This window comes from Trachurus japonicus, chromosome 10, assembly GCF_045865225.1.
Source record: "Trachurus japonicus isolate A0001 chromosome 10, Traja_1.0".
Classification (NCBI taxonomy): domain Eukaryota; kingdom Metazoa; phylum Chordata; class Actinopteri; order Carangiformes; family Carangidae; genus Trachurus; species Trachurus japonicus.
This window is the reverse complement of record NC_140916.1, coordinates 19,686,058-19,711,096: the sequence shown is the minus strand read 5'-3', so window position 1 is coordinate 19,711,096 and position 25,039 is coordinate 19,686,058. Positions and strand designations below refer to the sequence as shown.

At 42.5% G+C, this 25,039-nt stretch overlaps 2 protein-coding genes across 8 annotated transcripts; both read left to right on the top strand.

Annotated features, from left to right (window-relative positions):
• Positions 1-487: 487 nt before the first annotated feature.
• Positions 488-8,371, top strand: etf1a (eukaryotic translation termination factor 1a). Of its 4 annotated transcripts, none has more exons than XM_085789880.1 (11): positions 488-580; positions 979-1,089; positions 2,451-2,626; positions 3,372-3,511; positions 3,655-3,793; positions 3,967-4,157; positions 5,957-6,086; positions 6,171-6,344; positions 6,444-6,508; positions 6,604-6,751; positions 7,628-8,371. In XM_085789880.1, the coding sequence occupies exons 2-11, from the start codon at positions 1,004-1,006 to the stop codon at positions 7,708-7,710; spliced, it is 1,332 nt and encodes a 443-aa protein (XP_085646006.1). In that variant the 5' UTR covers positions 488-580; positions 979-1,003; the 3' UTR covers positions 7,711-8,371. The 4 variants fall into 4 exon arrangements, with proteins under 4 accessions (XP_085646006.1, XP_085646004.1, XP_085646007.1 ...); XM_085789878.1 differs by having other exon boundaries at positions 488-584; XM_085789881.1 differs by having other exon boundaries at positions 488-790.
• A 1,539-nt stretch (positions 8,372-9,910) lies between these two features.
• Positions 9,911-23,700, top strand: fbxw11a (F-box and WD repeat domain containing 11a). 4 transcript variants are annotated; one of them, XM_085789874.1, is made up of 14 exons: positions 9,911-10,018; positions 12,367-12,471; positions 14,591-14,659; positions 15,581-15,800; positions 16,113-16,299; positions 16,528-16,618; positions 17,153-17,290; positions 18,594-18,712; positions 20,103-20,352; positions 20,546-20,664; positions 21,001-21,111; positions 21,205-21,283; positions 22,117-22,281; positions 22,378-23,700. In XM_085789874.1, exons 1-13 carry the CDS (start codon positions 9,980-9,982, stop codon positions 22,276-22,278), a joined length of 1,689 nt encoding a protein of 562 aa, XP_085646000.1. In that variant the 5' UTR covers positions 9,911-9,979; the 3' UTR covers positions 22,279-22,281; positions 22,378-23,700. The 4 variants fall into 4 exon arrangements, with proteins under 4 accessions (XP_085646000.1, XP_085646002.1, XP_085646003.1 ...); XM_085789875.1 differs by lacking the exon at positions 9,911-10,018 and adding an exon at positions 11,867-11,893; XM_085789876.1 differs by lacking the exon at positions 12,367-12,471.
• Positions 23,701-25,039: the final 1,339 nt, after the last annotated feature.

Genomic DNA, 25,039 nt, shown 5'->3' with positions numbered 1-25,039 from the left:
GATGAAAAAATATGACAGTGGCTCGTGACAGTAGTTCTGGTTGGGAAAGATAATTTATCTGGCAAGTGTGTTGACCAGCAGATGCCACTGTTCACTCTAAACATTTTTTTTTTTCACAGATTTTGGTTAAAATAAGTAATGTGAAAGATAGCCTATATAACTGCACGAAGAGGGTGAGGTTGAGTTTTTAGTTTAAAGTACAAATGTAACCGGACCAACAACAAGTGCGTCTGTGTCCCTTATTCAGCTGAAATGTTAAAGTTTCGTTTGGCCAACTACAAGTCCCACTATCCACAGTAACAGACGCCCGCCCAGCTTCGATGATGCGTTTAGTTTCTGTCCAGTCAATGTTGGGACTGGTATGATTGACACAACCACCAAATGATTTCATTGGTTTCTATGTGGTTTCCAGGAAGTGAACGCCACAGCCCTAACGACCTCCCACATGTGAGTCCCGTCGACAGCACCACGCGCAGCGTGTGAGGGAGAGAAACCGGTCGGGAAGGCAACGTCATTCCTCGGACCACCGACCCGACGTAGCGCAGCAGACCGAGAGCGGAGCCGAGCGGCGTTGTCCGAGGCAGGTACCGTACCGGCTCCTTTTATATCGGTATATACTCAATGTGCGAAAGGCTGGCAGTTGGTTTCCACATGGTTTCCACGGGAACTGTAGAAAGTAGGTCGTATTAGATAAGAACAGGGTGGACGCTAGGGCCTGGCAGACCGTAGGCCCGTTATTCTCCGCGCACTGTACTGGCAGAGGCAGCCCGGGTAGGAGCCTTCCCTCTCGGTCAGTGCGGCTGCCAGTGCTGGTCAGGTGCCTTAACGGACACCGCGCCACTAGTTCGGAGAGGTATCTCGTCCAGCTTGTTAGGACAAATATTCTGCCCGTCCAATCAGACCGTGAATGTCGGTCTATCTGGTTCTCGGCCGGTTTACCACATATGTTTTTGCTCTTCTTTTTTCACATCTTTTCAGGTGCTGAAGCGATTACAGCAGAAAGATGGCGGACGACCCCAGCGCGGCAGACAGGAACGTGGAGATATGGAAAATCAAGAAGCTGATCAAAAGTTTGGAAGCTGCCCGTGGGTAAGTGATCGATTCGAGCAGTGTGTGTTGCTGCCGCGGCAGGGCTAACTCTACCGGGCTTTATGGCTTCGGTTGATGGGAGTGAATGTGGACCGCCGCAACAGCTGGAGATCGGATAAGTGGGGCCGAATTTGGGAGTGGTTAGCTTAGCATAGATAACTTAGCTCGATGTAGCTTTCGCTGCTAACTAGCTAAATGCTAAGCATTAACGGCTGTCGCATTTGGTCGGAAACTGTGTGTTAATTTGCCGTTATATGTGTTACGCTTTGTCTACCGTTATGTGCTATGAGAGACATTGAGGAATACGTTACCTTAAACCCTACGGAGGATATAAAGCTCGCAAATGTAACGTTAGCTGTGTTGCTAATGAGACCCGCTAATAGACGTCATCTCTGGAGAGAGGCCGCCATGGTTATCTTTAACAAGAAAGCACGTTGATGGGGAAAATGAAAGGCCGGCTAGCTTACACTTGCACTTCCACATGCTCCGACAGAAGACTTCAAATGGCGTTTACTTGTCCACTGTCTACACGCAGATTGTTGGACAGAGCTTCCTAAATCTTCCAAGAGTCCACTAAGTTAGCTACCTCATGGCAGTCGAGCTGCTGGGTGATACATGAATGCTTTGCCGGCTACATAACGGTCAGGGAAGAAAGAAATCCAGATCGGTTGTTTGCCGGTAGGGACGTTGTGGCCTTGTTGAATTATCAAACACGGCATGTGAAATGTGGGTGTTGCTACACTGGCTTGTGGCTTGCTCTGCGACAGCTTGTCGTTTAGAGTTGCGCAGAATGTGCTCCGCCGCCTGCCATGTCACACACACACAGTTGACCATTTGCCCTATATTCATCCAGCTGCTGCTACCTGCGCCCGTGTGCGTGCAGCGTCAGCCTGCACTGGTATGCTTTGTTTTTGTGACAGGTAGTGAATGGAGGACAACAGTGTAGAGCTCTGGCACTGAAACTCGGTCCTTGGCTTCAAGGGCAGAGATTGCATACTGTGTAACTGACGGCTCACCATGCTTGTCCCTCAACCTTTTAGACCTTGTCAAGGTGATATCTTACTAGGGAAAGGTGTGTGTTTACAAAACGACAGAATAGGAGATTTAGTTATTTTGGTGTAGAGAAAATAGATAACTCAGAGTTGGAAGTTCAGAATAATAAGAGTTGGTTATAGCCAGGAGTGGATAACACCTGTCATCCCAGTATGATTTTGACATAGTTTAGATTTATATTAATGTGTTGTGATCGAGTAATGGTGTTTAGAGTGTATTGGTAGATGCAGCACCTCATAGCATCATGTGTGTGTGTATGTGTATAAATGTTTCTGTAAACATCAATTAAATCAGTTGTCTTTCTACAGTAATGGCACCAGTATGATCTCGCTGATCATCCCTCCCAAGGACCAGATATCCAGAGTGGCCAAAATGTTGGCTGATGAGTTTGGCACTGCTTCCAACATCAAGAGCCGAGTCAACAGGCTCTCTGTCCTCGGGGCCATCACCTCTGTACAGCAAAGACTAAAACTCTACAACAAGGGTATGTTTCACAATGAAACCTGACTTAGGTGTGGTTTTCAATGTTAGCTGGACAGAATTGATTTTCCATAAAATGCCATCATACTTCAAGAGACAGCCATAGTGAAAGTCACCTCTAGTGTTTAACTGACTTATAATTACTGATGTAAAGACATCATTTCAGTGGCTGGGGCAAAAATAATCAACTAAAATGGATCGTCTCATCCAACTTCTGTGCTTGTCTTAACTTAAGTCCAGAATTATAAACATGAACAGAATTCTGTTGCACTGAACCAGACATTGTGTAAGTGCAACTGTTCATCAACTTCTCAGCAGCACACAGATTTTTACATCTCAACCTAAATCTATGGTAAAGACATAGATAGAATTGACTAAAACATTACACATGGCAATGCTGTTGTACAGAAAGAGGCCATCATAAACTTGCACAAAATGTATTTGTAATGGTATTGAATTTGAAAAAGTAGGTGGCTATAAGGTGTGAAGGATGGCTCTGTGTTACCCATTGGTACATAGAAAACATTCCAGGGGAAATGTTAGTTTTTATGTCATAGATGATTCTGGCCTTTGAGCCTTTGAGTTCAATATAAACAATGACATGCTTCAGCCCCAGAAAGCTTAATGATGCTGTGTGCCACCTCTGGTTTCTCCCATTAGAAAACTGTACATTTTGTATCTGTCTGAAGAACACATTTCTCTTGGTATTTGTCTAATCTATTTACCATCTGACTTTTGTCTCTTACCAGTGCCACCAAATGGTTTGGTCGTGTACTGTGGTACCATTGTGACAGAGGAAGGCAAGGAGAAGAAAGTCAATATCGATTTTGAGCCTTTTAAGCCAATCAACACTTCCCTGTACCTCTGCGACAATAAGTTCCACACCGAGGTAAGAGTCTTTTCCTTCTTTCTTTGTCTGTTTGTAATATCTTTTTTAGAGAAGATTCTTTGGATGTGAACTTGTCTTTTCGTGTCTTGCATGCTTTCTGTCACATTGTCATCATTCGTTCTTCCCTCACTCTCCTAACACAGGCATTGACAGCCCTGCTTTCTGACGACAGTAAGTTTGGCTTTATTGTGATTGACGGTAGTGGGGCATTATTTGGCACGCTGCAGGGCAACACCAGAGAGGTGCTGCACAAGTTCACTGTGGACCTACCCAAGAAGCACGGTACTTACCCACAATACTCACACAACACTGCACTTATGATATGATTTTCCACATGGCAAGGATAAATAGATCATTGATAAACATTCCTGTTTTTGTTGGTGGCTTTTACCTTTTTTTTGAGTCTTTTATAAGCATTTTTAAGATGGTGTCCCTTATTTTTATCTGTCCTCCAGGCAGAGGAGGGCAGTCTGCTCTGCGTTTTGCTCGTCTGAGAATGGAGAAGAGGCACAACTATGTGAGGAAAGTGGCTGAGACGGCTGTCCAGCTCTTCGTGTCCAACGACAAAGTCAATGTGGCAGGAATGGTCTTGGCTGGCTCTGCCGACTTCAAGACCGAGCTCAGTCAATCTGACATGTTCGACCCAGTAAGTCTGTGTGTGTGTGTGTTTGTGTGTATTCTGATAAAAAGCGGCATCAGTCAAATATTTATTAAGTAGTGAATCGGCAAACATAAATGGTTGGCTGTCCAAACAGCTGAAATCTTAGCTCTCAATACTTCTCTGCCAGAGAGAAAATAGGTAGTTAGGGCAACTTAATTGTCTTTACACACAGTAGTAAAAAAAAGGCACATACTGGTCATGAAATGTGATCTAAGTATCACATGTAGACAAACACATTGTCCATAAGCTGGTATCACACAAGTAATTGAAATATTTTGTGCTTTATTCAAATACACCCGTCAAGCATTCACAGTGCTGGTGGAAAGAGTAAGTGAACCTTTAGATTTAACCCATAACCTCAAGCAAGCACTTTCAGTAGCTACAGATCAAACCTGCACAATCCTCAGAAGAAACTTGGACCTGCAGAACTGTTTCAGCTCAGCCGTGTCGTTAGGATGTCTGGTGTGAGCAGCCTTCTTCAGGTCATTCCATAGCACCTCTATTGGATAAAGTTCTGGGCTCTGAATCCAACAGGTGGATTTTCTTTGTTTGAAATCACTGTGTAAATTTACTTTGATGTTCACCACCTTGAGCCGCTGCATTGTCCAACTTCTACTGACCTTCAGCAGGTGGACAGCCAACCTGACAGTATCCTCCAAGATACCCTGATAAATTTGGGAATTGATGTTCCCCTTGGTGAAGTCAAGCTACACAGGTTCAGAGGCAGTAAATCACCCCTAAATCATGATGCTCTCCACCGAACATCACCAATGGAATGATGTTTAAATGCTGGAATGCAGAACCCATTTTTTACACCTCACACAGCGCTGCATGTTCCTCCCAAACAATTCAGTCTTAGTATCATTACTCCATAAAACACTTTTCTCAGTGTATCAAGCTGCTCTTTGGCAAAACTTTGTGGCTCAACAATGCTTCTTTGAGCATGCTCCATCATGCGCATATGGTTGACTGGTGAACAGACACGTTAACCAGCTCCAATGACTATTTTAAGCCTTTGGCTGTTTCTCGGCTTCATTTTTACCTCACCGATCCATCTGTATTGTGCCATCTCACCTGGATGCTCAATTCTAGGTAGAGAAGTCACAGAACTAACTCTGTGAACAGTCTGTCCAACGTTGGACTACTATCTAAAATCAACCATGCACATCAACAAATCTTCATCCTTAGACTTCTCTGATCTTCTTTTGTAAGACGTCATCAACAGATGTATTTCTTGTGACTAGCAAAATCACACAGTTCTCCAAGCCTACACTGTGAACGTCTGAATTGTCTTTAATACAGACCAGACTGTTTCTTGCCACTGTATATTAGGCTTAACAGGGCCTTTTCACACACCTGAAGCAGTTAATGCTGTTGTCTTATGGACCTTTTAAAGTCAAAACCTAATACTTGCACCATATATCGCCATAACGTAATGGCGAAAACCTACTTCAAACATCATTTAATGGCCATTCATATTTACAGCTACACCACATTACACAAACAGTAGTAATGGAAGTGGAATGTGCATTCATTATTTAGTGATTGACTTAATGTGAAGGATATAATATATCGCAGAGAGGACATAACATGAGTAACAATAAACACATATGAAAGTAAGGCCAGCAGGTCCTGGAAGCGTTAACATTTAATAGAAGGGCTACAGTTAAAATACTCTTATGGTAATATTAAGTATGCATCCGATTATATGGCTTTATGCTTGTGTGTGTTGATATTGTGTACCCAAACTTACACTTGCTTGTGTTTTGTTTGTGTTTTCTCAGAGGTTACAGGCCAAGGTTCTGAAGCTGGTGGACATCTCCTACGGAGGAGAGAATGGCTTCAACCAAGCTATTGAGCTCTCAGCAGAGGTTCTCTCTAATGTCAAGTTCATCCAGGAGAAGAAGCTCATAGGTGAGTGACCCTGCTGAAACTGCAATAACTGTAAGAGCTAAAGTGTGCTTGAGATTTTTTTTTAACAGATATCCCTCTCTGCAGGGCGGTACTTTGATGAGATCAGTCAGGACACGGGGAAGTACTGTTTCGGTGTGGAGGACACACTCAAAGCCCTGGAGATGGGAGCGGTGGAGATCCTCATAGTCTACGAGAACTTAGACACTATGCGTTATATTCTACGTGTGCATGGGGCAGAGAGCAACGGAGCGGAGAACGGTACGCAAACCACGTGTGCCACACCTACCATCGCTGAGAAACTGGGTAATAAATATTGTGGCAGTGCTGTAATCTTCATGTCCCTGCTTTGATTTACAGATGAAAAGACCTTGTACTTAACGCCAGAACAAGAGAAAGACAAGTCTCACTTCACAGACAAGGAGGTAAGCTCTGCCAAGAAAGGACTGATCCCTGTGATTCTACGTGAGAGCAGCTGCTCATCATGCCAATTGTTTCTCACTCTGTTCATTTTCTTTAGACGGGACAGGAGCATGAGCTGATCGAGAGCATGCCACTGCTGGAGTGGTTCGCTAACAACTACAAGAAATTTGGAGCCACGCTGGAGATAGTCACAGACAAGAGCCAGGAAGGGTCCCAGTTTGTCAAGGGCTTTGGAGGCATCGGGGGTGAGCACACAGTTGTTTATGACCCTGCAATTGTACATTTGTACAACACCAAGTTAGGAAGACTGACGGGATATGTGTAGCTCAGTGGTTGTTTTAGTGAGTACGTTTGTTTTGTGGTTGAATGAGTCGTTGAACTGCTCTTCAGCTGGAGAGGTCAGGTTCAAGCCTCCATGTATCCTCAGGTAATTACTGTGCTTAAGTGGCTGTGCACAAAATATTAAGTGTGCCTTTGATATACTGTCCATTATCCATCACCACCTATTTTCCGTTGCAAACTTAAAAAGTATAGGAAACAAATACAGCTCTCCATTATCAGCCACCTAAGCACCAAGAAAAAATATCTTGCTGTAGACCACATTCAGTCTGCTCTACCCAAAATCATTTTATGGATGTCAATTAGATATTGATAGTTAAGACTATAGGATTGCAAGAATGTAACATTACCAGTAATCACTGGTTTAAGTCAGAAAGCTTACAAAGTATTAGTCCTTTGTTGCTGTTTAAACAGTTGTGCACATTGAATAGCAGGACTCAAATGGAACTGATAAGGGTCTAAAATGTTAATCACAAATCAGATAAGTTCAGTTTCAGTATTTCTTTCAAAGAGAGAAACAAGTAAACAGGAAAGAAAAAGGGGCAACCAAACTATATTCTCTCTCTCTCTCTCTTTTAATTCACAAAGTGGCACTTCAGAAAAGGAGGATTTCAGGAATGCATGCATTTTAGGTACTAATACTCCCACCCCCATGCCTAATGAGGATTAGCTTATCCTAATACAAATTCTTCCTTTAATGCTGCCTCGACCTAACCTAATATGACATAAGCTGGCTGGCCATCATATTCCCCTTGTTAATCTATCATCTTTGTGTTCCTCAGGTATCTTGCGGTACAGGGTGGATTTCCAGGGCATGGAGTACCAAGGAGAGGACGATGAGTTCTTTGATTTGGATGACTACTAGGTAGTCGGGGACTGATATTGGGAGAAAAAAGAAAAAGCAAAGGAATGAATGAAGAAATAAGGAAAGAAAAATGCCACCTCTCTTGCAGCAAGTGAGAGGTGCACTCGTGTTGACCATATATATGACAGACACACCTTCCAATTTACCTGTTGCATACACAAACTTGCACATACATTTCATCTGTACACACGACATAATACATCACACAGGCTGAAGAGGAGTGAGATTTTCTTTCATCCAGAGAGGGAGAAAGCCCTTCCTGAATAAATCCCTGCCTTAGAGTGCTGGTTCCTTCCCCTAGTTGGATTGGACTCGACTCATTTTGTTCTTTTTTTTTTCCTCCTCCCCTCCATTTTGAATGAACACAACAGCAAGTTCCCAGATTCCTCGCTGCCCCTAACCTGGTCTGAAGATGAACTTTGGACTCACTCCTCACATATAGAAAATATATTTTCCTTTCTTGCCTCATCATGTCCCTACCCTCTCTCTCTTCTCCCCTCTATGCTTTCTCTCTCTTTTTTTTTTTTTTTTTTTTTTTTTGCATTTCATTTTTTTACTGGTAACTGCTGCTGTTGTATTTTATGAGAGTGGGGGATTTTTTTTACCTGGGTTTCTGTAGAGAAAGGGGGACAAAGTATTAAATTTGAACTGCTGAAAACCATTGCTACCTCCTCATCTGCTGTGGTCTTAATCCTGTGCTGTGTCTCTGTCCTTGGAAAGCTGGACCTTTTCCTTTGCTTTCCTGGCATCAAAAGAATATGTTGTGATAGTCCTGTGTGAGTGACAGGTATGCATGACTGCATTTCTGGGATTCACTTGTCTGCCTGGATGAAGATCACCACCTTGAAAGTCAAGTCATTTTAAATCGCATACAGCAGTGATATAGGTCTTTGATAAAGGTATTCACCAGTGTCCCCCTTGATATGAGATGATGTGTTTTTGATAAAATTGAATTCTCTCACCATTGAAGTATTTCAATCCCAATTACCAGATTCAATATATGAGTGGTTTTGTAAATTGTGACAGCTTAATGTAATCAGAAATGAATTTTATAATCTAAATTTGTTAAAACATTCCTATGGCTGTAATTTTAAATGTAATACATTGGTCATCAAAAAGAGATTTGGCATTTGCTTACCTCCATTGGTGAAATACGATGAGGACAAATCCTCACAAAGATTTGTGAAGACAGGGCAAGGCAAGAAGCTGTTACATGCACTTCACACTTTTTTTTCAAATAACTTTTAACGGGAGAAGGGAAGAAAGTAAGACTACATTAAGGAGATTGCTTTAATGAATTCTTTACATAGTGAGTGTAGTGAAACAATGTGCACATTACAGCATTAAAAATTTTCATTTTTACATTATAGTGCTACAAGTTTTGGATGTGAGTAATTCTGTCAATTAACCTGCAACCATATTTCTTTCATGTCGGTGGAATTTATTCCAAATCAACGAAGGTGAACCAAGGTAAATGGTGGTAGTAACATAATGTGTCTGGGTGACTTTGCCTAATAAAATCTGGGATACGTTGTCTGTCATCAATGATCTGGCAGTTCCAGATTTTACTTTGCAAAGTTTGGCAAAAGTCAGTTGGCGGTCTGAAGCCTCTGGTTTAACTAGTTCTTATTCTATGCATTAATCTTCACCACAGACGATCTTATGTGTGTGGCTTGACTACAATATGTGGCTGAATAGAAATGCTCTGACATGGACACCATAATCTGTTTTCAAAAAATTGTATTTGGACATATCACTGATCTGTAAGAAAAAAACAAACAAACCCTAAAACATTTCCTTGCAACTTCTGTTCCTGTTTTTTTTTGTTTTTTTTCTTGATGGAGCTGAATTTAAACAATGATTTCCTTATGATCAGCGTATCACTTTAAAATAGCCAACATCCTGCAGCATCTCATAGCAAAGCAATGCGGATGATTGATTTTGCCTTAGTGTATTCCTCTTCAGGATAGCAACAGCATCTTCATCCATTTGCCCTTTTGTTTGGGGGAGTCACCGGGGAAGCCTTGGTAGCACAGTGAGCCAATCAATAAAAGGCAAAGCGACGAAACCACCCCCCCTTTTGACAAAATCCGTCCAATTAGCGCGTGTTTTTCCCTAGCATGGGCGTTCCCATCCCCCACCCACCCTTTGACACTGCCCTACCGGAGCTGTGTGGTTGAGCGAAGTGAATGACGTCTCTGCATTTGCGGGCCGCCGACGCAGGGCTGGGTTTCCATTTTCAGAGCGAGTTTCGGGGGGGATCGTCAACATGGAGCCGGAGATGGAGGACAAAACGTTGGAGCTGATGGTAAGGATCGTCTCGATGTGGCATCCCGAACACCCGAGGGGTCCGGGTATCGGTCCCCTGCTAGCGGGGGAAGAAGCGCCGAGGCTCGGTTCGACGGCAGGACCGGGCTGAGGCGGCTCGTCGGGAGAGGTGGAGGAGAAAGGAGGAGGAGGAGGGGGAGGTGGAGGTGGTGGTGGGGGGGAACCAGAAATCAGAGGGAGGGCCTGAAATTATCGGTACATTATTTTGCTAATAATGCTCCTCGTTGTGATCGGATTGGTAAACGAGACCTGGACGTGAACATCCGCTAAATGTAAAACGTATGTTGTCTGGGGTGAAACCGGTCACCGGAGGGGGGAAATGATAAGGTTGATGTAGAGTCGTCGGGTCCTCGGGGCAGCGCTCACTGCGGTGACGCTGCGCCACTTTAACTGGGCCCAGTCTGATACTTGTTAGCCGTGAAGCTAACGCTGGCTAGAAAGCGACGAACCACGTAAATTTAGGGGTATGTTATATTATCTAGTTGTTTTTTTTAGTCGTAAGGCAGCCTAGGTGGTAAGAATATGTGTGGAGCAGTCGGGTAGTTTCCACAGTGCAACGGATTGTGGCTAAAATCGTAGTAGTCCGCTGCTTGTGTGTTTATATTTTCAAAGTGCGTAGAAGGAAGTGTGTTGCTTTTTCATTCACATAAACGAGGTAGCAATTAGCTTAATAGCTGGCATGCTAGAAATGCTAGGTAGACATGACAGCTATTTCCATACCAAAACACTCAATTGCTCAGGGCGATAGAAAGCTGTTTGGATAATAATAAAGATGGACTATCGCTGTAACGGAGTTTGTTTGTTTTCACCGCGGGTACATCAGATATAATCAACAAGTACGGCGGGTTTCAGGTGAAATGTTTAGCCAGCGCGAAATGCTAGCCAGCTAGGCTAACGTTAGCACCTGAATAGCTCACATTAACGTTACAGGGGTCAAAGTGGCCGCAGAGAAGACGTCAATTAAGTTAAGGCACAAGTGCGTTTTGTCAATGATCTTACACATCGATAGATTTACAGTTTGGCAGGTATTTATAATCTATATCCGAAACACCGGACAACAAACAAATGGATTGTATTGTGTCACGCAGACCTAATACCAAAATATGCTGAGAAAATAGAGCAGATTAATAGATTATATGGCCCGGACATATACTGAGGGACATAAATATGCCAGAGTGACTATTTTTTTTACTAAAGAGTCCTATTCACAAGTACAGCAGGTGTTTATGGACCATAAATAACCATCACTGAGAGGAACTGAATTCCTGTATAGAGACAAATTACTAATGGAGACAGATAGTAAGTTATACTATGACTAGATTTTGGTGTTGAAAAGATCATCAGATGTAAACAACGATTACCAAATGAAGAATAAGATCTAATAGATGCATAGCCTACAGCTATTTAATTTATTGAGCATAATTTTGGTCTTTAAGTTGAGATAAATAACAATTAGAGAGGTTAAGTGGTTACACAATCAATGTTGAAATGAAAGTGTTTATTTATACAGGATGAAGAGAGCATATGGTATGATGGATTTGATTAACTCCACACCTCACCTCTATTTACCTGCGCTTCATCTGAGGAAATATCATACATGGGTGCAGGGGTTTTCAGAAAATTTTGAATTTTGTCTGGGTTGCGTCCGTGTACTTTCATTTAATTTTTATTATTTATTTATTATTTGTTTTTGTCCCAGTGTTATTCACTAACCACTCATGAGAGTGGGGATGGCAGAACAGTGGGTGGGGTTTTCTGTCAAAACAAGAGTGACAATAATTGACATTTAATCCCATTGCCCCTCCCTCTCCTCTACCTATCCCCACCCAGTTCATGTCTAATAATGCTTCTGTGTGTATGTTTATCAGTCTGTATCTTGTGTGTGAAGGAGTGTGTGTTCCTGCGCTCACTGTGCCAATGTGTGTGTAGCTCTAATACTGGTTTTTCCCCTCACTATCCCCCACCTCCTCCCTTTTTCTTCTCTCCTCACCTTTGATGATTACACACCCACCTCTTCTCAATTTCGAACCAAACCTTATTTATTTATTTCTGCATTATTTTTTATATCCTTACACTTTTCCACACACCACCTGTCCCGTTGCTCACCAACTCCTCACCACTTCCATCCATCTGTCCACTCATTGATCCATCCATTCACTCACTCCCCTCCTTTGGTTTCCTCCTCAACTTCCCTCATCAACCCCCCCTTCCTCTTTTCCTTTACTTCCCATCTCTGGTCTCTCGCTCTTCCCTTTCTCTCCTCCCTCACCCTGTCCACTTCGTTCTCCTCCTTCTCCCTTCCTCCCTTCCTCTCTCTCTTTCACACAGTGCTCTGTGCCTCGCTCTCTCTGGCTGGGCTGCTCCTCGGTGGCTGAGAGTTTGTGTGCACTCAGGTGCCTGCAGAGCATCCCCTCCACCCGGGCTCACAACCAGGTTCTGCCTCTCTCCTCTTAATTCTGCTGCTCCTCCTCCTCTCCCTTCCCTTCCTCCCTCCCTCGCCATCTCCTCACCCTTCACTTTTCTTCGCCCACTCCACACGACTCCTCATACCACCTTGGTGCGGACATCACAGCACCCACTCACCCCTCCTCACCCTTCCTCACCCTCCTACCTCCTCACCTTCCGTTGTCCTTTCCTCCCTGTTGGAAGCACACTGCTCTCGGGTTCTTCTCTGGTGCCCCCTCAGTTTCGCTCTGTTTGAAACTGAATTTTAGCCGTGCAAACTATAATTCACCACTTTTATAATTATACCAAATCACAGTTCTTGCATTTCAATTAGGCCCCAAAAAAGCATTTAAAAAAAGTCTTTGTTCTCCATAACGTGAACTGGACACTTACGATCCGTTGAGTTTCAACAGTAGACTAGTAGGATGCTTTAGTGTGAGTGCAGGGGTACCAGAGAATAACCCCGCATCGAGTAGTAACGTTTTCTCCCCTTCTACCTGGAGGTGTGAGGGCCGAGGTGGGGGGTCTTCCTTCAAGCTCTGAGAGGCTACATGCTTGCTTGCCTGCCTGCCTGGCCAAACCTGGTCTGTCCTTTTCTTTAATTTCTCCTCCTTTCTCTTCTTCTGCTCTGCATGCTCATCAACACCAACAAGCCCGTTTTGGCTTCTTGTCCTGTCTGCTATGGTCTTGGTACCTGACCGTTTGTTTGTTTGTTTGTTTGTTTGTTTGTGTGGTTGTTTTAATGGCAACCGATAAATGTTTCTGCTCTGCACATGTTGATGGATAATTGCAATGAGTTAAACTTGATAAGGAATATCTAGATTACCTGGCAGTCCTGTTTGTTGAGCCCCGGGAGAAACATTATCATATGGGCAATTACAATATGTAGACAGCCTGGCTTCTATTCCAGTTTTTTTTTTGCCAACATAACCATGTTCAAAGGTTGTGACCCTTGTGTCAGATATGCAATAGCATTGACCCTCTCATAGGTAAACGCTTTGTGCGTCTCATTTCCTCAAATTAGTTTGTGAACATATCTAGTAATAGGGAATATACATTGTCAGAAAAGATCAACACATAGAAGTGGTGCAGCAAATATTCATATATTTGGCCCTTTTTGGGGGATGTTTCAAATATAGCTATGCTCTGACAAGGTCCCTGTTCCTGCTCATTTGTATGTGTGTATGTTTTAAAGAGCCTTCATAGTTCAAGGATCTGAATAAGTTTGATGAAATACTTATTAACAGGATGGCTTCCTGACATCATTAATCCAGATTATTCTCAACCAGAACTGAAGTCAGTCGGCAGCAAACACCTTAAACACAATAGCAAATCTCCACGTTGGTGTATGCATGAAATTATGTTTGTAATAATAATAATTTGCTGCTTTACTGACTATGACATCCAGAGAAGTGTATGTGCTATGAACAACCTGCTATTTGCCTAATGAGTCAGATATATTCAGCATATGAAAATTATATGAATTATTTATCTAGGATTGGACAAAAGGTTTCTCTCTAACTCTGTCACTGTCAATATGTCATTTGTGTCATAACCCCGTAGTTAGAGTGGCTCTAGTTTCCCCAGCTTGCACTTGCACTGCACTTGTAAAAGACTCTGATCATTGTAAGATTAATGCCGTGCTGGAAATGGATGGGTCTGGTTACTTCCCAGTTTTTTTCTGTCCTCTGTACATGCTGTAAGACCAGTATCTGACTTGAGTTTCATTACAGTCATGCTTTTGCTTGCCAGTGACATACCCAAGATGCTGCAGTTTAATTTCCTGTCCAGACTACTTAGCCCACATCAGACAAGAAAGCAGATAGATTCCTTTTGTTGCAGTGTTCAGTTTTTTTTTTCACTCCATGTGTGTGTGTGTGTGTGTGTGTGAGAGTGTGTGTGTGTATGTGTGTGTGTATGCACGGGTGTTTGTGCGTGCACGCCTCAGAAGTCATAATGGTTACCCTTCCTTGGCTGTGTTTGTGGCACTCTTGTGTCCAGCGCTATCCACACTGCTGCCCTGGCTCTCACAGTGCCTTTAACACAGACACAGAGAGACCACAACACTAACCTGCCCCGTTTCTTTGTTTTGCTCTTGTTTCTACAGAACACATCAGGGATGGAGTCACAGAACCTTGTGGACGATTTGTCGCCAAAGAAGAACACAGTCCTCAAGGTGTGTGTGTGTGCACGCATCCCTATTTTTTTTCCTATTGGTGTTGGTATGTGTGGGTGAACCTTTAGTTTATCCGTGACCACAGCTCGCTGAAGAGTTGTCATCTGCACTGCAGCTCACTTTTCTTCAATTTGTAATATTTCAAACATTGCTGTGTCCACCATGCAGGTATAATCCATAATGTATCACTGTTTGTTTTTCCAAACATTGAATGTAAAGGTTGATGATAAATTTAGAACATTCATGGGCGTACAAGTTGTATTAAATTTGATAAAGTAGATTGTAAGTACAAGGTAATGTGTAGCAGTAATGGATTTGTCGTTCTTCTCTTGTTCCCCTGATGTTAACAAATGCTGTTGACATGAACATTTTATTTAAAGCATTATTTTCTCCCGCTCTCACATACTCAGCCTCACCACTAAAAGTTTGTATTGCTTTAATAAGCTTTAACCCATGGAAATGAAAACTGATTTCTAATTTAATAAATTCTGCGACAATAACGGACTCCTCTTGATCCTGCGGATAGAAGAAGTCAGAAGGCCCAGCATAATGACTTTCTGTTTCAGTCCCCATTTAAATTTGACACTCACTTCAGTAATGGAAAAAATATGAGTTTCATTGTGTTGGTGCTGCTGTGGAAACAAGATTTAAGAATTCATTGACACTAGATTGCAAATATATTCACTCAGTTTAAAGACAAAGCCACTCAACATTTTATGTCTGTGTTGATAAAATAAATAACATAGGGCTTCGGGCAAGAACATTTGGTGTCCAGCTCAAATGGGTTTCTGTGTAATACCCTGAGACTAGGAGACTGCCCACACTTGGCTGAATTTGAATCTCTCAAATTACATTTTTTTTGTTGTTTTTTTTGTTAAGAAAAATGTCTTATGAATGTGCATGTCTCCCTGGTCAATCTAGCTTAGTAACGGTCCTGTCGTGGGGTCCCGCAAGCGCCCATCAGAGGGAAACTATGAGAAGGAGAAGGAACACTGCATCGCCCTGTTTGACCAGTGGTCAGAGGCCGACCAGGTGGAGTTTGTCGAGCGCCTGATCTCCCGTATGTGCCACTACCAGCACGGCCACATCAACTCCTACCTCAAACCCATGCTGCAGAGGGACTTCATCACTGCGCTGCCAGGTACAAATACTGAAGGAAATGCAAACAGCTCCATGTTGAGTGTGACTTTTCATACGTAAACGCATGTGAAAAAGATTAATAATAAAGCCGCAGAAATTTTACACCACAAATGGTATTCCTGAAATTTTCACCTAGGTTTCAGTCTCAGATTCTTTTGGGATTTTTTTTTAATATTAGAAATAAATGCCAATAAATTCTGATTATTTTTGAGAAAACAAAATAATGAGCCGTGGGCAAAGAGAAACAGACCAGATGAAATCCTATTAATTTTGCAGCAAACATTTACTCGGCTCCTTCTCTCCCTCTCTCTAGCCCAAGGCTTGGATCACATAGCGGAGAACATCCTGTCTTTCCTGGATGCACGCTCGCTGTGCTCGGCAGAGCTGGTGTGTAAGGAGTGGCAGAGGGTCATCTCTGAGGGTATGCTGTGGAAGAAGCTCATCGAACGCATGGTCCGCACCGACCCGCTCTGGAAAGGCCTGTCTGAGAGACACCAGTGGTGAGACTTAAAACACACACACACACACACACAGGTGGCACTCCTATTACTGTACATGAAGACAAAAAATTGCTGACAAAGGCAGAAGCTGAGGGGATTCAGGCTGAGTCTTTGGCATTTACATAAGAATAAAGATTGAAGAAGGAAGGAAGACATTGTTGGTCTTGAGTGTCCATTGTAGTTGGAAACGATTTCCAATAATATGATATTTATTCATCTTCATCCCAGGGAGAAATACCTGTTCAAGAACCGCACATCAGAAGTCCCACCCAACTCCTACTATCACTCCCTTTATCCCAAGATCATCCAAGACATAGAGGTAAGACACGGCATCTAAATCGATTTCAGTATGAATTGTGTTGTGTAGATTTTAACAGTTTTGCACAGCTTTCACAATTACGCCAGCTACTATGTTTCTTCTGTATTAGAAACGCCACATTGGAGACTGTGTTGAAGTATTTTAGAACAATAAACTGAATGAAGTGATGAGTGACGTAATACACTTTTAGGTGTAAACAGAATATACACTTGACTGGTTTATTGCCCTTACACAGGGTGAGTAGACTAACTTGACTGGAGCATTAACCAGTGGGAAGTTGGTTCATTTAACAATATTTTTAATAATATAGCAGATTTCTTCACACTTGCCCAGCAACTTTTTGCAAAGTGTTGATGGCCACTACTTATTAATGTTCAGTTAATTCTCTTGGTGTTACATTCTGACCACTATCCACCTTGCTAGTTCTAGTCTGTGGACCCTCTAATAACAAACAGTATCTGATACTTGATTTGTTTGATGTGATATGTTATATCTGAATTTGTCTTTCTCATTATTTCTGCCTCGTCCCTCCAGACTATTGAGGCTAACTGGCGATGTGGCAGACACAACTTGCAGAGGATTCAGTGTCGCTCAGAAAATAGTAAAGGGGTTTACTGTCTCCAGTACGACGATGACAAGATCATCAGTGGCCTTAGGGACAATTCCATCAAGGTTTGTGTGTTTAAAGTTCAAAACATGTGGGACTGTTTTATTGTTTGCTTTTCCTCTGCATTCTTCCACCCACAGGCCCCCTTTCCTAACCTTTCAGATTCAAAGTTATCTCAGAGCTGTGTAGAGGGGGCATATTAGCAGATACTTTGATTTTCAGTTTAATGAAAGAGTGTTTGTTTGTTTGATTATGTAAGATACAATGTCCTTCTTATCTCATGTTAAGTCACCCCTGTCATCAGTATTCAAGTGGAGGATGTAAGAAGGAGCGCTGCACTGACAGCTCCTGGAGACAAACATTAATTTCCTAAGACTGTAGGTGATGGCACCAGTTCTCCATCACAGGGATCAGGAGGGTGTGAAACTCATTAGGACCAGTTGATCGGAGCAAAAGAGTTGCCCCACTGCTACGTCAATCTTTTTTTAATGACACTGTGCCTCACTCTCTCAGAACTGACTCGTTTTGATCAGTCTGATTGACATTTCAGTTTATAGCAAAAGAAATCGGGGGAAAACAAAAATAAAGGCAGGCCATTTAAAAATTTCACAACTTATTGTGTTCCTGCTTCTCGGGCAGTGAAAACATTTTGTAGGCATGTATCCGTCTGCCCTGCCAGCCCAAACTGACTTGTAGAAAGTAATTAATATTGATCCCATTTGTGCATTTAAGCACCAGCCATGGAGATAGCCAAAAGTGTTGGCTGTGAGGAACACATATATACTCTGTGTGCAAGTGTGTGTGTCTGTGTGCAAGTGTGTGGTTTTACTTCCAACCTGTGTTTGTGTATTTATGAATTGAATTTTTTCTTCTGGCTCACTGTGGCTTATCATCTTATTGTCTATGGCGCTGCGCTAAACCAGCAGACACTGAGACATAACACAAGTGAATTATAGGATAAAAGGGCTCAGCTCCAGACCCGCTGTGTGTTCCACTTATCTGCCTGGCCTGGGAGAAGAGCAGCAGAAGATGATGATGAAGAGGGGTGGGGGATTGAGGGAGGAGAAGAGCAGATTTGTCTTGTTGTTCTGTAGCAGCCTCATGCACTCCCAGAGAGGAGCTGAATGGCTCTTTTGCGCGTGTACACTAACGCACACAGAGCTCAGCACAGCGCTGGGGAAATGGGGCATGAAGAGTACATGAACGCTGCTGTAAGAATAGGCCATTCTTAGCATGACCCAAATCTGCAACCTTTACAATACCATTTATTTTTTTGTGTTCCCCTCCTCTGTCGATATCTTCTCCCTCTGCCTCACTCATCTTCCGTCCTTCTCTTTTAATATGTTCCTGTTCCTTTTCTCTTTGCAGATCTGGGATAAGCAGTCTCTGGAGTGTCTGAAAATACTGACCGGTCACACAGGTTCAGTGTTGTGTCTGCAGTATGATGAGAGGGTTATCGTCACCGGGTCTTCTGACTCAACTGTCAGGTACACCACATGTCTTAACGTGAAAGCTGCATCAGCAAAACTAAGAATGATTCACCTTACTGAGGAGAAAGTTGCGTGTAGTTGGTGACTAGGTTGCATGACTCTGTAATAACTCAGTCATATATTTCTATTTACTAACCCATTTTCAAGTTGAATACAACATGCTGTCATTGGGCATTATAGTGAGTCAAAAGCAGAAATTAGTTTTCTGTCAGGAACTGCTGAAAGAGAAATTACTTCTTCTCATTCTCTCATTGATTCCAGTCCTTACTTTAGCCAGTAGCCAGTATTTGTTCTTTTTAACCAGTGACTGCTTCTGTAGAATACACAGAATAGCCCAACCACACATGAAAATATAAAAAAACTACACACTGGTATAGAAACATGGAATGAATTTCTACAGCAGTTAATCAAGTGTTCAGTATGTACATTGTTCAGTTTGTACATTATTGCGCCATGTTTGTTATAGTTGTCAAAATATGATGTGCTGTTTCACACCGTGTCGGCTTACAGTCTGTTTTTCACACAGTCGCGACCAAAAAATACCTCCTGCATCCTATTATATACTGTGGTTCCCAGTTCTATCATTAGCTACCACCCAATGTACAGCTGGCAGTAAATACACTACACACAGTATATATCAGGTGAGGTTTATTATTTTACAAGTTAGATTTAGTATCATTCCTGGAGATAGTGGGGTCTGTTTTATTGCGGATATTTAAAGACCTGGCTTGAGTGTGTATGTCGACACTTGCTTGGCTACTGCACACAGAAGCTCAACATTAATTCTCTTATTACTTCACACTTCAGCCGTACTCGCTGGGCAGTATCCAAGGAAAATGTGACTTCACTTCCTTAGCAACAGCTTGACAGGCACTTTGTTTGTGGGTCTGGTTGTCAGCTTTTCCAGTGTGTTCTGCGTTTGCCTCTCAATACCCAGCGGCGCTGTTCACTAACATGTTCTTCACAGCCGCTCCTCTGTGAGTGCGCGTGTTCCTCACACATGTTGAACTCTCAGTTGCTCCCCATTGTAAAACTAATAAACATAATTCTCCCTCATGTCTTCATTGTTTCCCTCTTTCCTTCATTCCCATTGCACGTCTTTTCCACTTTCCATCTTCTTCACTTTCATTTTGACCTCTCTTCCCGCTACCCTCCTCATTTTTCTTTCCTACTCGCCCCTTCCTCATATCATTTCCACTTCTCTCATCCCTTTGTTATTCCTTCCCTCTCTGTCACGCCAACCCCCCCTCTCATTCCACATCCCCAATTTTCCTCCTCTTCTCTTCCTCCCTCACTCACCTTTGCCCTCATCAATTGACCACCCTCTCCACATTTCTGTTTTCTCTTCCTCCTGTTTGGCCCTCCCACCATCCCTCTTCTTCTGCAGGGTTTGGGAGGTAATGACGGGTGAGGTACTGAACACACTGATCCACCACAACGAGGCAGTTCTTCACCTTCGCTTCGCCAACGGCCTGATGGTCACCTGCTCCAAGGACCGCTCAATCGCAGTCTGGGACATGGCCTCGCCCACTGACATCAGCCTACGTCGGGTCCTGGTGGGACATCGGGCTGCGGTCAACGTGGTTGACTTTGACGACAAATACATTGTGTCCGCCTCGGGGGACCGCACCATCAAGGTAACAAGAGCTATGAACTACATTTTTCGAGGGATATTTATTTGTCTGATAGTTGGAGAAGGGTAGGTTTGATTAAATTGAGGGTGGGTATACAGACTAAGATACTGTAAATGAAACTGGATATCAGATTTGCTCTGTTAAGATGTACTGGCCATTATTTTACAAAGCTGCCTGTGTTGCCCCCACTCTGTAGGTATGGAGCACCAGCACCTGTGAGTTTGTGCGCACTCTAAATGGTCATAAGCGGGGTATCGCCTGTCTACAGTACAGAGACCGTCTGGTGGTCAGTGGCTCATCTGACAACACAATCAGGTACCTATGCGAGACTCGAGCCTCAACCAGCAGCTGGTTTTGTTGGAGTCTTTAGTGTTTGCTGTCTGCTAAAGATGTAAATTGTAAATTGTTTATTAAAATATGAAAATGAACATTGTTAAAATCATTTGAACAAAGATCGGCAGTTGTTTCACACTATCTGTATCAGAATCTGTGAGGCTGACGACACTTTTTGATCATGAAAATGTTGTTGTCTAGAATAATCCAGTAGTGAAGTGTCATTGTTTGAAAAAATAAGAGGATTACAGTGTCAGTGTTGCAGGATTTGTTTATTTATGTGTTTGTGAACAAAGCCTTTTCTCTTCTTCTCTGCAGGTTATGGGACATAGAATGCGGGGCGTGTTTGCGAGTGCTGGAAGGTCATGAGGAGTTGGTGCGCTGCATTCGCTTCGACAACAAGAGGATTGTCAGCGGCGCCTACGACGGGTGAGTGTAAACACGTACCTCGCACACATGGTTTTTGCGCACAGAGGCTCGATCTGTTCCTGACATTCTGCTGTCTCATGTTTCTCTTTGCAGCAAGATCAAGGTGTGGGACCTGCAGGCAGCACTTGACCCACGAGCCCCCGCCAGCACATTATGTCTGCGCACTCTAGTGGTGAGTACCATTGATGTAGTGTGTTAAAATGAATTAGATTATGTTTTTTTTTTTTTAAATCTGAACTATTGACCATATTCACAGCATCGCCATCTTTCCTTACGTCATCACCAACTGCTGCATCCCTGGCTGCAAGCCGTACTAACATTGGGAGTCTGATGAACTGCTTTTCTTTCATCGCTTCCTGGTTGATACAGATTTAAGGAAGGCATGGGTTGTTAACGTCCGAAGGGACATCGGGTAAAATGACATTTGGGTTAAACTGATTTGAATTAAGTTAGCCGGCATTAGCTGCAACTGTTAACGTTTATGTTAACGTTATGTGACAGTGTTGAATCTTCCCACCCCGAGTGATGACGTAAGCAAAGATGGCGACACTGTGAATATGGCTAATAGAGGATTTTAAACTCAAACTTCTTAGGGTAACACTTTATAATAAGTACACATTATTAAGCATTATTTAAGCATTAATAAATAGTCAATTCTTAATTTATAACGCATGAATACTCATTATAAATGCAGTTAGTGCTAATCAATGATGAGTAAAACATTTTTAGCTGTGTTTATAAACTATATCCTAATGAGTATTCATTTGTTATAAATGATTTCATTATTTAATGCTTAATAGTGTGTACTTATTATAAAGTGTTACCCTTCTTACTTATCTCAAAATACAATGAAGTTTTAACTGCTGCTAATAGTTAATTTAGCTGAACAGAGGCATATTTTACCCTGAACGGTTTCAGCTCCATATGTGACATCACATACGTCCACGTTCTGTTGTATGCACACAAAGTGTAAACATCACTTGCTAAGATGTTGTGTTTTTTCAGGAGCACTCTGGCCGCGTGTTCCGTCTTCAGTTCGATGAGTTTCAGATCATCAGCAGTTCTCATGACGACACCATTCTGATCTGGGACTTCCTGAACGTCTCGACCAACGGCCAGTCAGAGGGACGGTCTCCCTCCCGCACCTACACGTACATTTCTAGATAGCAGGTACAAACCACACACACTTTTAGCTGATTTATATTAAAAAGAAGAAATATTTTTTACTCAGTTTGCTGTGTCTGCGTGTGACTTTGTTTTCCCCAGGTGGCGCCATCCACCGCACCCTTCCTTGGAGGAGCCCAGGGCTGATTGACTGATGGGTGCGTCCGTCATGGAAAGGAGCCCATCTCTTCTCTTTCCTCCTTGTCATCTCTCTGTCCACCTCCCACCCTGCCCCCGCCACCTCCACCTCCCCGCCCGTTCTGACAGACTCTTAAGCTTGTGCCCATTGCCTGCCAGTACCGTGACATGTACACACAGACACACAGGTCAACACTGATCAAGATGCCCTACTACAGAACCAATGCAACTCTCCCGAGAAGTTCACCTTCGACTCTTAATTTATGTTTGTAAAGTACACTAATGACAGTATTAACGTAGATATTATATAAGTCACAAGCTCCTTTTTGTCCCCTTGATAGAAACTTAAAGCAGCTTCTGCTCCTCAGTTTCAACACCTGCCAAAACAGGTTCCCACAGAAAAGGAATCGCTTATAGAGATATATTTATATATATGACACACGCACACACACACACATACACACACACACACACACATACACACAGTGGCACAGTTGGACAGAGGATGACCGGAGCTGTGATGCGGGAGACAGAGACTCTTTACTCAGCTCTAGGAAAGGAGGGAAGGATAGGAGATGGAGGGAGTGAACGAGGGAGAAACGTGTCAGGGGACGCCGTTCCCTGCTCCCTCTCACTCCTCTCACTCCTCCCTGTCTCTCTCTCCACCCTGCCCCCCACCCCCACCCCCCTCCCCTCGCTCCCTCCCTCTAACCCCCAGAGATGCACACTCGCTTGGAATATGGGGGGCTCACACACTCAAGTTTGCATGAGTGTGTGTTTGTGTATGTGGACTTGTGAAACGGCAGAACAGAGCAGAAGCGTCAGACAGACATGCATGTGAGGTTGCCTTGGATACAGCGTCCCGGTACACCTCTGCTTTTCTTTTTTTTTCTTTTTTTTTTCTCTTTAACTCTTACTTTCTTACTGTTTTTTATTACTGTTATTTTCTAATTTTATTTGAGTATTTTGGTTCTTAGTACAAAAATCATACTAAGCGTAGTCCTCTTTCTCTTTCCCTCTCTCTCACTGTCTTTTTCCTCATTCTTTCTTCTAACTTTGGCCCTTGTTCATCTGTCCCTTTCACTCCATCTTTCTCTCCCCATCATCTACGTGCTTGCTTTGGTTATGAGAGAAGCTGGAACTCAAGAGCTCAAATTTAGCTGTAAACGGAGTTGTCTTGTCAAAAATTGTGTTGTATATTAAAAATGATTTTTTAAAGAAGAAAATGACCTTATTGTGAATAAAGTACTTGACAGTGGTGGAGTGTTGAGCCAACTGTAACATGAATGAGTGTCTAATTGTCTGTCTGTTCTTGTCTGTGTGTATGTGTGGGTGGTTCTGTCCTGAATCTCTGACATGTAGATACAAGAAGACGCTTATTCTGTTCCTCTTCTACTTCAGACAGCAGGGAACACGTCATATTGATGGTTATTGCTGCTTGATCACATTAAGAAAAACACTTTGAAATTTAGAGAAAAAAATGCTTGATGAAACTAATTGTGATCAAGTTCTTATGTTTTGCTGGAGCACCAGTGACTGAATTGACAGTCACAAAGTCAACTGACCAAACAACCTGAGGAAGACGACAGAAAAAGATGAAATTCAATGCTCAGTGAAAAGTTACGTGTACTTTTAAGTTTTTGTTTTTTTCCATCCTGTTTTCAAGGTCAAGAGAAAGTTCACACTTACAAACTGGTTTTGACTATAAACTGATTTTTGACCATATTTGGGAGCAAGTGAAACCAGATTTACATCACTGTGTAAATGATTCTGTGTCTGGATCTCTCACTGTTGTTTGATACTATGTTTTGTACCAAAAAAAATGTTCAGAGGTCTGGAAAAGTGGGATAATGTCTGATCCAAGGTTCAGACACATCTACACAACACACACTCTTTGGATCATGAAATGAGATAACGTTGCTGTAGCTGCAGTTCTGTGTTGAATAATCTGTTGTATTTGAGGCGTGGGTGTGAGCCTGTTGTACCAGCTGTGGTTTTCAGTATGGACGGCAGCATGTAGGTTTTACATCTTCACTTTCTTAAAATGCTGTTACTCAAATCATGATTATATGCAGTAAACACACATGCCATTTCCTAAAACATGACAATATCTTGTTAAAGATACAGAAAGACATGTGGTTAAAATGAGATTAGGTTAATTGACCTGAAACTGGCCTTTAATTTACTTTTAATGCATATTGATTCATAATGGTCAATTACCTCACTTTCTTGACAATGTTTCAGTCATTTGGTAATTTTATCTAAAACTGTCAACATGAACTATCAATATGTATGTTGGTGTTTGACAGTAACTGATGGTCATGTTACACTGAAAAAAATGTGGAGTAAAAGAACTAAAGGCCTTTTTTAAATCCATCGAGTCATATGACAAAACTGACCCTCGTTTCTTTTCTAACCACATTTTACATTTTTCAAACCCCCTGCCAATGGTTTTGACATTATGCACCTGTGAGTAAGTCTTACTTTTTACAGTTGCTTTAAGTCATTTAACAAAAACCAAATGTTGGTTTTACTGTGCTGTGTGTTAAATATATCAAGAATGACCACCAGGTGGGAGTATGAGCCCAACTATCCTCCACAGTGTAATGTGTTTATGAGTCTTGTG

What these genes read in the sequence shown, in the direction of transcription:
- fbxw11a (XM_085789874.1), top strand. Translation starts at nt 9,980, where the DNA reads ATGGAGCCGGAGATGGAGGACAAAACGTTGGAGCTGATG. An exon ending in ACAAAACGTTGGAGCTGATG is followed by an intron (nt 10,019 to 12,366) that starts GTAAGGATCGTC and finishes TCTTTCACACAG; the next exon opens with TGCTCTGTGCCTCGCTCTCT. An exon ending in CTGTCTGAGAGACACCAGTG is followed by an intron (nt 16,300 to 16,527) that starts GTGAGACTTAAA and finishes TCTTCATCCCAG; the next exon opens with GGAGAAATACCTGTTCAAGA.
- etf1a (XM_085789880.1), top strand. Translation starts at nt 1,004, where the DNA reads ATGGCGGACGACCCCAGCGCGGCAGACAGGAACGTGGAGATATGGAAA. An exon ending in GGACCTACCCAAGAAGCACG is followed by an intron (nt 3,794 to 3,966) that starts GTACTTACCCAC and finishes TCTGTCCTCCAG; the next exon opens with GCAGAGGAGGGCAGTCTGCT. An exon ending in GAGCAACGGAGCGGAGAACG is followed by an intron (nt 6,345 to 6,443) that starts GTACGCAAACCA and finishes TTTGATTTACAG; the next exon opens with ATGAAAAGACCTTGTACTTA.